The sequence below is a fragment of the Xenopus laevis genome, chromosome 4L, assembly GCF_017654675.1.
Source record: "Xenopus laevis strain J_2021 chromosome 4L, Xenopus_laevis_v10.1, whole genome shotgun sequence".
Classification (NCBI taxonomy): domain Eukaryota; kingdom Metazoa; phylum Chordata; class Amphibia; order Anura; family Pipidae; genus Xenopus; species Xenopus laevis.
The window spans coordinates 121,573,426-121,586,088 of NC_054377.1; the positions used below are offsets into that span (position 1 = coordinate 121,573,426).

The window sequence follows — 12,663 nt, forward strand, 5'->3', positions numbered from 1 at the left end:
CCCATTTTGTGGCCGCACCCCCTAATTACCATGTTCATTTTACAAAGTTTGGCAGGTTATAAAAATGTGAAAATATTTCTCCTTATCTCCTCCGTATTAACTGTTAAAATTACTTATTTTCTTATCTCAAAATTGTTATAAAGCATCTTAGTTGCACCTGTTAGGTGTACTGGCCTCTCTGCCAAAAGCCAATTAAGTTAGAAACTTTGTTTCTTTTTCTGGCTGTTCATTGCAGAGAAAAGAGGGACTTTCCAGTACAAATGAGGGACCTCAGGTTGAGCTGTCAAAAGAGGGACTGTCCCTCTGAAAAAGGGACAGTTGGGAGGTATGTGTGCACATGATCAGTCCCAAGTCTCTGGCTAAAGCTATTATGTAGTAGTTGAACTATAGCTAAGCACATTATTAAGAGACAACTACAAGCTAATTGGTGCAAGATTACAGCTAGGAGGAGACATTGGAGTCTAACTATCATATACAAAACTTATAACTGACTCTGAGAGTCAGGCAAAGCAGCCAGACAAGCACAGTAACTTCTGGTACATTTAATACAACATTGCAGGTGGGTGTGGCCTGTCACATAATTACTCTCAGCTTAGACAGGAAGAGGAACAGGAGTGAGTCATAAGATAATGGCAAAACAGCAGGAATGCCCTTAACCAAAATGGCCACACAAGCAGGTTACTACAATAAGAATAGCCATATCACCTAAAATGATCATATTTATATAAGTTTTGCATACTTTTCTTTCTCTACAATCATTATAAGTGCAGCATTTTATTTCTCAGCCATTTGTAAAAACTTCCATTTATGAACCTATAGTTTTTAACAGCAGCTCTTTTAGGAAAGGTTTGTTCATGTTTATTACTATGCAGCACAGGGGACATTAGAGGGCGTCCTCTATAGCAGGTCAGATACTTTGCCTTAGCCATGTGGAGCAGAGCTGGCCACTTCTCATCTTGTTTGTATATGGCAATAAGCTTTGTTCTTATTGGTTCAGGAATGTGACTGACAGTGTTGCTTCACAGAATGGTTATTTTATCTGTTTTGTGAAACAAAACTGTCATTTTGTGGAAAGAATGAATCCTGTACTATAAAATCTTGCTTTCTGTCACAGATATCTATTTTGTCAGTCAAATCTAGCTTGACAAGCACTAGTTAGTTACACTATTATATATTATGTCCAACTTTGTTTTTACATAATTCATTCTGTAAGTAACTTTGCACATAAGTGTGTCCATTACATGGAGGTTATACATTTGTGCGACAGATTGCTTGTTAAACTGTACAGAATGGAGTTTGTGATATAATGACATCCTTTTGTGCACTAACCAGATTTTGTTCGCATTCTCTAATAGAAATAAGTCTTTTGTATATTTTTTTTCTCTGTGTCTGGTCACAAATACTTATATAACATGAGAGACGTTCATTCTGTGTATTAGGGATAGTTTTGTATACAGAATGTATTTGGGACAAACGGCACCCCATACTAGGCCAACTCACGTATAGTCACCTTTGTGTGCAAATACACACCCATCTAATGTTACTGAACTACAACTTTAAGCACCAGATGCCTGTTGGGATAATGATAGTGACCTGGTGTTTTCATAGCATGGAAATCCCTGAATATATTACAGGCAATATGTGCAATTTAAAACCTGTCCAACATTCATAACATGCAAATAAGTACCTGGTGTATATCTTTAGTAAAAATGTAGAAAAGATAGTAAATAAGATGAACTTTATCTGAGGTCAAATTCAATGTTTTCATTGCCTGCAGAGAGATGCATGCAGTCAAACACAATGTGACACTGACACCTAATGGCAAGAAGGTGCATCATTCCAACAGCCACTAAGCATTTGTCCCATGTTACCATTAACAACCCAACACAAATGGTGTCTTAGCAACTAACTGCAGAGGAACATGAAACTAAACCTGAAAGCAATATGGTGATCTAGCTGCTGGCAATGTGTGTCTGGAAATACCGTGGCTGCAACAGATACAGGTGAGAGAGCAGGGACTGAGGCAGCTTTCAGATGACAATGATATTAAATTGATGCATACATAATGACACTTGTGAAGCTGCCGCATATTATTCACATGTATACTGATATAAACAACGTGTATCTGCTCTTATGGCAAGTGAGCAAATGAGAGACACTTGACCAGACAAATATTTGTCTTTATCCGCTGTAGAAGCGCTTATAAGACACTGCTGTACTCTGTACTGAGGCTTTGCAATAACATATTCACAGCTACAAACAGCTAATAATGTACAGATAAAATATATTTTATATATTTTATAATGTTCAGCATAATACATAGGACTGGGTTTATCTTTACTAGGAAAGTCAAGTCTGTGGCCTGCCACTTATTCGCCACTAAAGAGCCGCTGGTTGGATTAAATCATTCAGAAACTGTTATAGCCGTGGGTCTCCCTTAGTTCTTGCCTAAAGCTGGCAGCCAGTTGACTGCCTGTTACCTTTTCCTTACTGTAGTGTCAGATATGGAATACGTGACGCCAGGGCCTGTGTTACAACAGAGGGGAGACGGGGAGCAGCTGAAGCTTGAACTATCAATGAGATAAACTGAGGGCCCAGGGCAATAGCCCTTTGAATTGTAACTGAATCTATTCATTTATGGGGTTCAGTTTTGGAGTTTGACAGTGAAGCTACACAGACCTGCCTTGTTGCATAGGTGGTATGTGCATCCTGTACCCCGTAACTATAGGGTTCTGTTTGTTACCTGTAGCTGTCTGCTTCAAAGGGGATTTATATGGTCTAAACAATATAATTTAAAACATTATATATATCCTAATAAATGACCTATTAAAGAATATAATCAGATTTCCATATGCATATCGACAAATATTGCTTTTTTACATCTTTCATCTTGAGTAGCCATTTTGCTATGTTGTGTGTGTCACTCATAAATCACCTGACAGGAAATAAGGTAGGGCCTAGTTATGGCAGGAAGAAGTGTGGAAGTAAAAGACACAGCGCTGTCCATTCATTGGCTGATGTAACCTAGCATGTATATGTGCCCTCGGTTTGTGTTTGAGCACTGTGCCTCAAATGAGCAAGAGGACAGGCACATGCTATTTGAAATATTTTTAAATAATATATACTTTTTATTATATGACTACAGTGCTTTACATATGGACTGTTTTATGTGATATATTTTTATAGTACTGGCGATGTTCAGAAATATAGTTTCCCTTTTGGCATAAGGACCAAAGCCAGGGGGTAGGAATGTTTCTATTATGCCCCTGGGCCTAATACACTACAAAGTGATGCCACGTAAACCACCTGTCATTCTGGGACATATGTTACACCCTTACAGATCTTGACCTATGTTGCAGTTAATAATGAATCTAAGAAGTATCCAGAGATATCCAGTGATATGCGGTCGACAAAACGTTGACCTGCAACCTACCCTAACCCACCTGCTCTCCTAATCCACACCCGAACCTGCCCAGCACTTCTATTTATAGGCCTGCGTCCAACCCACCCTTCTCTGACATCATGAAAGAGGGCTACAGGGTTCCCCTACAACATGATTAGGCAGAAAATGTTATAGGTGGAAAGGAAGGAATGGAGCCAAGTACAACCATACAGAAGTGCAAAGAACACATTTTGAAGCAAGTACCTTTAATGATGGTGATTTACTCCCAACTCACTGCGGTGAAAAGTGCAAGATGCCCACTGTGCTTGCAGACGTAGATGAGCCCTAATTTCTGTATATCATTGTTTGTGTATCTATCTGTCTAATTCATTGAACTAAGCTAAGTAAACCAAATAAATCTTACATAATCTGATGTTGTTTCTTACTGTTTGCTTTAATAACATAGGCAACTCCCATAATAATAATAACAATAATATTCCAGTCAGCCTAAAAGTAAAGAAACTTGATTCCTACCTGGCCATGGCCTCCTACACTAGAACAGCACTCACTCCTTCTCCAGAGGGCCTCACCAGGAAGGAAAATATAGAACCAAGTCAAACTAATGAAGAGATGAATACCCCGGGAAGGAACAAGTACAAAAGAGGGGAAAGCCAAGGAACATTCAGTCAACAGAGCAAATCCAGAAAAAGCACAGCCAAGCCTGAAGAAGTCAGGAACCTGATGCCAGCATATATTAATCCCACACATCGAAGTTCTGTGTCGGACCAATTGATCTCCCGTGAGCAGGTGAGCCAGGGCCTGTCTATAGCTGGGAGTTGTGTGGGTCAGCTCATTGATTCATTGGTGTTTTTCTGTTACCGTAGGTTAGAAGTGCTCTTAAAGAAGACGAGGCAAAGACAGGACATGAATACAGGATCCCCCTGCCAATCATTAAACCATGGGCAACAGAGAACAATAAGTATGAGATCTACTATGATCTTGGACACTGCCTACGTGCTAATATCTTTCCAGGTCAGCACTAGATAAATGTGCTTGCTATCTAACCATTTTAATTCTCATGAATCTTTGCTGTTATACCAACCACATGTTAAGTGTGCGATTTTATCGCCACTTTAGCCACACAATTTATGCTACTGGATCAGCACATTGGCATTACAGACACTTTATTATACAGGCACTGAGCCAGTAGCAAAGATGTTCTGTAAAACAACCCACTACCCCTCAAAAAAAATCCTCCTTTGGTGTGAGTGTCAAATAAACTGGCACTCACTGCAACTGCCAACATACACATCAGGCAGTTTTCTTGCTTATGGTACAACATGCCATTGTCAAATAAACTGGAAGGACATGGCAGCTACAGTGAGCGGCAGTTAATTAAATGTGTATTGCTACAGATATCAGCTCAGTGCCTCACTGAACAATTCTGGTTACGTCAAGAGCTACTTTTTAAAAAGCATAAAATAAAGCCGATTGTCTTTCCTTTGAATAGCCTGCAAGTGATTGTGTACATGATGGGTGCCCCAAATAGCAGACTGCAGTGTTTCCATGCAACTGTCGTCTGATAAGGTGGTTTCACAAAACTTAATATTGTGGAAATTTCGTATTAAGGAAAGCTGTACCATAGATTCCATTTTAATCAAATAATAATGACTACAGATGAGACATCCATTATGTACAGGTATGGGATCCATTATCTGGAGCCTCATAAAAGCTCCAAATTACAGAATGGCCATCTTTTATAGACTCAATTTTATCCAAATAATCCAAATTTTAAAAAATTATTTCCTTTTTCTCCATAATAATAAAACAATACATTATACCTGATTGAGTTTATTTAATGTTATTATTATTTTCTAGCTAATGTATGAAGATCCAAATCACAGAAAGATCCATTATCTGGAAAACGACAGGTCCTGAGCATTCTGGATAACAGGTCCCATACCTGTATTAATAAAACAGTGCCTTGTACTTGATACAATTAATCCTTATTGGATGCAAAACAAGGCCGTCTCCCATAGACTCCATTTTATCCAAACAATCCAAATTTTTAAAACTGATTTCCTTTTTCTCTCTAATTATAAAACAGTACCTTTATCCAAACTAAGATATAATTAATTCTTATCGGAAGCAAAACCTATTGGGCTTATTTAATGTTTAAATTATTTTTAAGTAGACATTTTACAGAAAAATCCCTTTATCGGAAAACCCCAGGTCCCAAGCATTCTGGATAACATGTCCCATATATGTACTGAGACAGTTTGCAGCAGGTTGGACCTGCTCAACTAAAAACTTATTTTCAGTGGAATTTTTCTACAGTATATATTATTTTTTATTTAGCCAGTAATGTAACTAAGTGCAGTCGTGCCCATGTGCGGGCTGTGCAGCTGGGCCCCCCACCCTTCTCCGGAAGCGATTATCTGTCCCGATATGGGGGTGCATGAACTGCCGGGGGGCCCGAGAGGATGCAGGACGTGGTGCAAATGCAGCCCCTGCTCCCCAGTAGTTCCGCCACTGTTTTTAGCACTAGGAAGCTATTTCTACAACCCAACCATGGCCTCATCCTATCTCTGCTTGATCCAGAAACCCCCAAATGCTATATAGGTAACATCCTAACATGAGGGGCTGAATTTACTCTCCAGCCACAGTACTAGAAACATTCATGCTTTATTTATAGCAATAGCATAAAAGGCGAAAGATCGAGGTTTAGTAGTGAATCATAGCAACAGAGTGGGCAGAGTGACGAGCCATTCCCATCCTGTGAAATGAGAAAATAGAATAAAATGAGAAATAAGTCACGGCATAATGACATATCTATGTGTGTGTATATATATATATATATATATATATATATATATATATATATATATATATATATATATATATATATATATATATATATATATATATATATATATATATATATATATAATATATATATATGTGTGTGTGAATGAAAAATCACATTGCTATTTATGAGATTCTTGCATGAATTTCTTATAAAATATAAAGAGAATTCAGAGAATTCACCCAGCACAAAAATACTGTTTATTAACTTTTAGCCTGTGGCCCTCTATCTGTTGTTGTGAACTACAACTCCTAGCAACCCAGTCTGGTAATAATGAGAGGCTGGACATTCTGAACTCTGAGGATTCTGACCATTGCCCAGTGTCTCTGTTATTAAATCTGATCTGAAATTCTAGACACCTAAAAATATTATATTTACTTTAGTTCTGGATTCTTTTTATCAGTCATCACCTCTATCCTGTTGGGATCTAAGGTTTCCTACCACTAAGCCCTACTTCAACTAACTTAATGAATTTATAAACTGGACTGTGCTGTTAAGTAATATAACCAAGACACTGGTTGACCATTTAGCATTGGGCCTGCATTACACTTTTCTGGCGTGGGGGTTCATATACTTATTACTAGAACCTTCCCTAAGGAAACTGTAACCCTCTAACTTCTGGTAGGAACTTTGTATGCCTTAATTCCATACTCTATTAAAGACCATATCCCTCCCCAGCAGTTTATATCTATAGTCAGCTCTGGCCTGGAAGGTCCAGCGCCCACTAGAGCAACCACCTTGTAATCTCTGATAGGGAAGGGAGATCAGAGGGGAGCATGTCTGGGTTGCAGCCCTTTTTCCCCAGTGTCCAGCTGGCTCATTCCAATGCTGTCTGTAGTGTGTATCAATTATCTCCACCCAATAGATTGGAAGGTCTTGCAGACAGGGCCCTAATTGCCTAATGTGTCAATTCAAAATGTTGGCACTTATAAATATAATAATTACAATAATAATAATCTCACAAGGAGAAAATCATGGCAAAAGCTAACCCTAGCCTGTAGGTCAATGTAGGGTAAACTTCTGATGACTACCTTCTTGTTCCTCCAGTTCATTTTATATACCCAGTTCTCCATCTCTTCACCCAGGGGTGCCCATAAGATCTTGCAGTTTGGTAGAGGACTCTTATACTGCAGACATTAACAGAAGAGGAATAATGGATAGAAACAACAGACAACATTGGCATGGGAAGAAGACTGATGATTTAGGTAAATCCTTTACCTTCTCAACTAAATATTGTGAATCTGGGGATATGCTCCCATGGATCATGGCATGCTATGGTATTAGGACCACACATGGTTACAAAAAATTTATTAATAGTCCAATATTTATAAACCCATTTTTAGAATATTTAAATGAGATCTATCATGTGCTGAATGTGAGGTGACCAAGAAGGTTATGGATCTTTCTAGGGATGCACCAAATCCAGGATTCGGTTCGGGATTCAGCCTTTTTCAGGAGGATTTGGATTCACCCGAATCCTTCTGCACAGCCGAATTGAATCCTAATTTGCATATGCAAATTAGGGATGGGGAGTGTAATTGCGTGACTTTTTGTCACAAAACAAGTAAGTAAGACATATTTCCCCTTCCCATCCCTAATTTGCATATGCAAATTAGGATTCGGATTCGGTTCGTTATTCGGCCGGATTTTTTGCGTAGGATTCGGGAGTCGGCCGAATCCAAAATAGTGGATTCGGTGCATCCCTAGATCTTTCTCCACTGGCTGAAATCCACTGGCAGAAAGCACCAAAAACCAACCCTGCCTCTTCACACTAATTTATTACAACCAATTGAAATCATCGGTAATTTAAGTTTTGATCTGAAAACACTCAAGTGTACATTGTAAGGCACAAAACTGCCACTATGGGCACTTTCATAAAGTTTGCATTACAGTCAATAGGAGATGACAGGGGCAAATTTGGGCTCTTTTCAGGCTGTCTGAAATACACTGACTCTTTGTACCTTTAGCCTCTATGACACACAGAAATACCGCAACATTTCCAAAGCGAGGCAAGCTGTATGAGTTAGCTCTCACTGATAGAAATCTCTCTTCAGCAGAGCAACTTGCAGCACATGTATGGGGCCCACCAACAAACTTGCCCTGGACAAATATTGTCCAGATATTAAGTGGGCAGGTTTGCACATCCCATTGGATAAGGAACACATCAGCATGTTAATGTAGTTCATATCCAGCGAATGTCAGTAGACCACAATGGATTGGCTGAATATTGACCCTCAGATCAGAATGATATGGTCCATCATGTGGGTGGCCAATATAGGCTCAGATCCACTCGTTTGGCAAGGACATCTTTACTCCTATACATACCGAGCACCAGCAGTAACCGTCAATTCTTCTTCTAAGGTGAATAAAAGCCATCACATACAGCCTGCCTGGCTTTGGAATGTTCAGGTGCCTCTAGGCACATACCCAATGCCAGTTTGTTTGTCCTGGAGGCAACCATATGTAATAAATATTCCAAAAATAAAAACACAGAAGGCTTAACTGAAAATGTATTTTTGTTGAAATGCATTTAATGAGATATACATACAAATACTGAGCTGGTAAGTATGTTTCACACAATCAGCACATCATCAATCCCCTGAAACGAGTGTGTTAAAGGGGACCCGTCACCAAAAAAATTATTCCAACTCCTATTTTATCACATCAGTCAAGCATAATGAACTTTAATTACACTATATAAATTATTTGAATCATGTTTCCTTCAGTCTGGGATGTTCTTATTATGGCAAGCAGAGAGCAGTCATTTTGTGGACACTGTTATTAAGACAAGCCTTGTATCATCTCAAAATCTTGTTTGTGCACCAGAATGGGGGACCTGATGTCCATCCCCATGCCCTGGCTACACAATTAAACGGTAAAGAGAACCGGGGGAATGTGTGGAGAGCAGGGACATCTAGGAAGTGCTGAATGGAAAGTGAAAGTAATTGTCTGTCCGCCGCTATGCCTAAGGCATAGAGGAGGGGCAGACAATATTTGATTGACAGCTGAGATCTTTAAATGAGCTTACAACAGCTATGAATGATTTAATAAGAAATAGAAATTGGATTTCATGTTTAAAATGATTTATATTATACAGCTTTTTGTGTCTGGGTGACAGGTCCACTTTAACAAATCAATTATAAAACTACGTTCAATAAGCTTAAAAAAAAAACACTTATACTACATGACCATTTTCTTCACTACATAACTCTGTTTTATAAAGGGAGAATTTGGAAACAAAGGGAACAAAATTCGTTGTTGACCCTCCCAGTAAAGGGAAAGAATTTATATTCTTTTATATATAATTAGCTTTTCCCTTCTGCAACTTGAAGGCGTCTACTGGTATTTCAAAAATTAGTGTAAGGCAATGAGAGTAATTACATAATTCAGTGGGATTGATTTAATGGGAAAAGGGTTCATGCATACTGTGTCCTGTTGATGAAGAAGAACTATAGATTTCTAATGAAAATAAAAGGGAGTTCATAGTTCAGCTGAATCATTCAGCTTGTGTTAAACATACAGTAGATATATAATTATGTACATTATTGGCCCTAATTAAAATCATTCCTGCACATATATAACAAACTGACTGCTATCCTCTGCTCTTCCCAGGCAAGTGGCACGAGAGAAACTTTAATTACCTGAATCTAAAGAATGCTTTAGGCCAGAACATCAAAGACGCATAGAAAAAGTGCTGCACCCCAATAAAATGCTTTATCTGAGACTTTGCTTCATGTATTCCAATGCACAGTGGCATTCCGTCACCCTTAGTTTTATTAACCCTACATGTCTATATGCAGCATCTAGTACTAGAACCACATTCCGCTACTACAGCCCACAAAAATGACATGTCTAAATCAGAAACTGGTGCTAGAAGTGATATTGAGCAAAACCAAAAATGTTCTCTCTTCAGTTCATACTGACTTTAATGATAATAATGTGTGCATTTCCTCCAATTTCTTGCCTTCTTTCTGCTTAAAGGGATCCTGTCATCGGAAAACATGTCTTTTTCAAAACGCATCAGTTAATAGTGCTGCTCCAGCAGAATTCTGCACTGAAATCCATTTCTCAAAAGAGCAAACAGATTTTTTTTATATTCAATTTTGAAATCTGACATGGGGCTAGACATTTTGTCAATTTCCCAGCTGCCCCTGGTCATGTGACTTGTGCCTGCACTTTAGGAGAGAAATGCTTTCTGGCAGGCTGCTGTTTTTCCTTCTCAATGTAACTGAATGTGTCTCAGTGGGACATGGGTTTTTACTATTGAGTGTTGTTCTTAGATCTACCAGGCAGCTGTTATCTTGTGTTAGGGAGCTGTTATCTGGTTACCTTCCCATTGTTCTTTTGTTTGGCTGCTGGGGGGAAAAGGGAGGGGGGTGATATCACTCCAACTTGCAGTACAGCTGTAAAGAGTGATTGAAGTTTATCAGTGCACAAGTCACATGAGGCAACAATATGTCTAGCCCCATGTCAGATTTCAAAATTAAATATAAAAAAATCTGTTTGCTCTTTTGAGAAATGGATTTCAGTGCAGAATTCTGCTGGAGCAGCACTATTAACTGATTCATTTTGAAAAATTTTTTTTTTCCCATGACAGTATCCCTTTAAAGTAACATGGCAGACATCTTTATTTACATATTACCTAATGAGAACTTAGTATTAAATGGAATGCACTCTACATTTTTATCTCTTTCTACCATTGGCCTAATCAGCTTGGGCACTACTGATCGCAGCATGTCATTGCCATCCAAAATCTTTACCAGCTTGCTTTATCTTGCTTTGCTTGCCTTTTACAAAGCTCTTTTTGCTCTTTGGTTTTTATTCCCAATTCCTATTATTGGTGATCTTTTTATTACATGAAGCCACCTGGTCCCAAATACTAATGGAAAGATTTGCCACCTATAAGAACCTGGAGAACCTTCTCAAATCAACCCACAAAGCTTCTATTCAACCTAAAATATTCGTAAAACCATCACCACCTCTGCCATCACTTAAGACACCAGCACCATCTCCGCCACGGCATAAAAAAAGTAAAAAAAGGCTCATAGACAAGAGTAAAAGAAAACAAATAAAGTCTCCTGCTCAGGCAGAGTTCAAGAAAGATGAAGACTTCTGGGACTTTTATGACACACCCATTATGTAAAGTCAGACCTTCAACATTTGTTCATTTGCCATAACTCATATATGGAAGATTATAAAATTAAATACAATCAGTATAAAAAGAAATGCAGTTAAAGTTACTATGTTCACTTCAATATCTTTGCCTGGTTCAAATTCTACATGTAGAGAATTTGTACATAGATGGCCTGGCTCCCAAAGACTGGAAACACAATATGCATGGTAGGGTGCAAAGTGCAAAAAAAACAGGCACAATCTGCCATGTTTTTGCACTTTCGCCCAACCCAGCAAATATCAAAATCGCAGTAGATTTCTGAGTACCAAAATAGACCACAGAAAACAGTTACTCTGATGAAAACAAGTATGGGTGCGCACGGAAAGCAAATAGGAGTCTCCTCACCTAACCCATACCCCTCCCGTAATATATGCTTCTGAATGAGTGCCTTGCATCTGCCGATCACATGCACCTTGCAATAGATATTTTAATGCACCATGAGGGCAAAGTGCACCAATACTTAGCTACCCTTATTTCTCTTGCATTTCTTAAAGTAAATTACTACTAAAATATACATTATAAATGGGCAGAAGTATGTTGCCAGGATTAGAAGTAATAAATCGCAGCTGTTATGCCTTTTTCACCTTTAGAAAGCCGATGCTTTGGACTATTGTGTCTACCTCTATAAGGAAAGAACAACATCAAATTGGCCAGTGTAGTTGTATTCCCTGAGCTCTTTCATTGGCACAATTGTTACATCTGCATCTCCAGCTGGAGAACAAATGCCTTCTTGTGACCCTTCCATAGATATCATTAAAGGGGTGTAATTGTTTGTATTTTTCACACTTTCCATATGGTTTGTGCTTATATCCAAGAAGTTAGCAGAGACACCAGAAAAGTAAAGAGCAATTCCTTTGTGTTTAGTTCTTTATAATTTCAAATTTTGTTGAAACTTTGCTAAGATAAAATGTTAATATACATTTTGCAAAGATATGCATAGCTGTTTATATATATACATACACACACACAGAGAAGAGAAGGGCATTGCAATAGTATCCTTAGCACTGATAGCAACTAAAATCCCTGACAGCAGTTGGGTCTATATTGTAGGATGTTACTAAGAAGCAGATATGTGAAACAGTTCAATTAGTCCATGCAAGGAATAGCAAGTTGTATATGCAATGTTTTGGGGCACCCCAATCCCTTTATACTGTATACGCTGCAATCGTAAAATAATATGCTATTGCACTAATGTTGTATTTCTGGCTATAATAAAGTCATGGGAGCTACCTATGTAAGTCA

At 38.4% G+C, this 12,663-nt stretch overlaps 1 protein-coding gene across 2 annotated transcripts; it reads left to right on the forward strand.

The window, feature by feature from the left end:
* Positions 1-1,794: 1,794 nt before the first annotated feature.
* On the forward strand, positions 1,795-12,652 carry LOC108714563 (testis-expressed protein 33). Of its 2 annotated transcripts, none has more exons than XM_018258905.2 (5): positions 1,795-2,003; positions 3,849-4,189; positions 4,267-4,414; positions 7,334-7,453; positions 11,111-12,652. In XM_018258905.2, the coding sequence occupies exons 2-5, from the start codon at positions 3,923-3,925 to the stop codon at positions 11,389-11,391; spliced, it is 816 nt and encodes a 271-aa protein (XP_018114394.1). In that variant the 5' UTR covers positions 1,795-2,003; positions 3,849-3,922; the 3' UTR covers positions 11,392-12,652. The 2 variants fall into 2 exon arrangements, with proteins under 2 accessions (XP_018114394.1, XP_018114393.1); XM_018258904.2 differs by having other exon boundaries at positions 3,885-4,189.
* The last annotated feature ends 11 nt before the right edge of the window (positions 12,653-12,663 follow it).

Bases quoted from the DNA above. Each gene is read 5' to 3' on its own strand.
- LOC108714563 (XM_018258905.2), top strand. From the start codon at position 3,923: ATGGCCTCCTACACTAGAACAGCACTCACTCCTTCTCCAGAGGGCCTC. The intron at 4,190-4,266 runs GTGAGCCAGGGC...CTGTTACCGTAG, and splicing joins AATTGATCTCCCGTGAGCAG to GTTAGAAGTGCTCTTAAAGA. The intron at 4,415-7,333 runs GTCAGCACTAGA...CTCTTCACCCAG, and splicing joins ACGTGCTAATATCTTTCCAG to GGGTGCCCATAAGATCTTGC.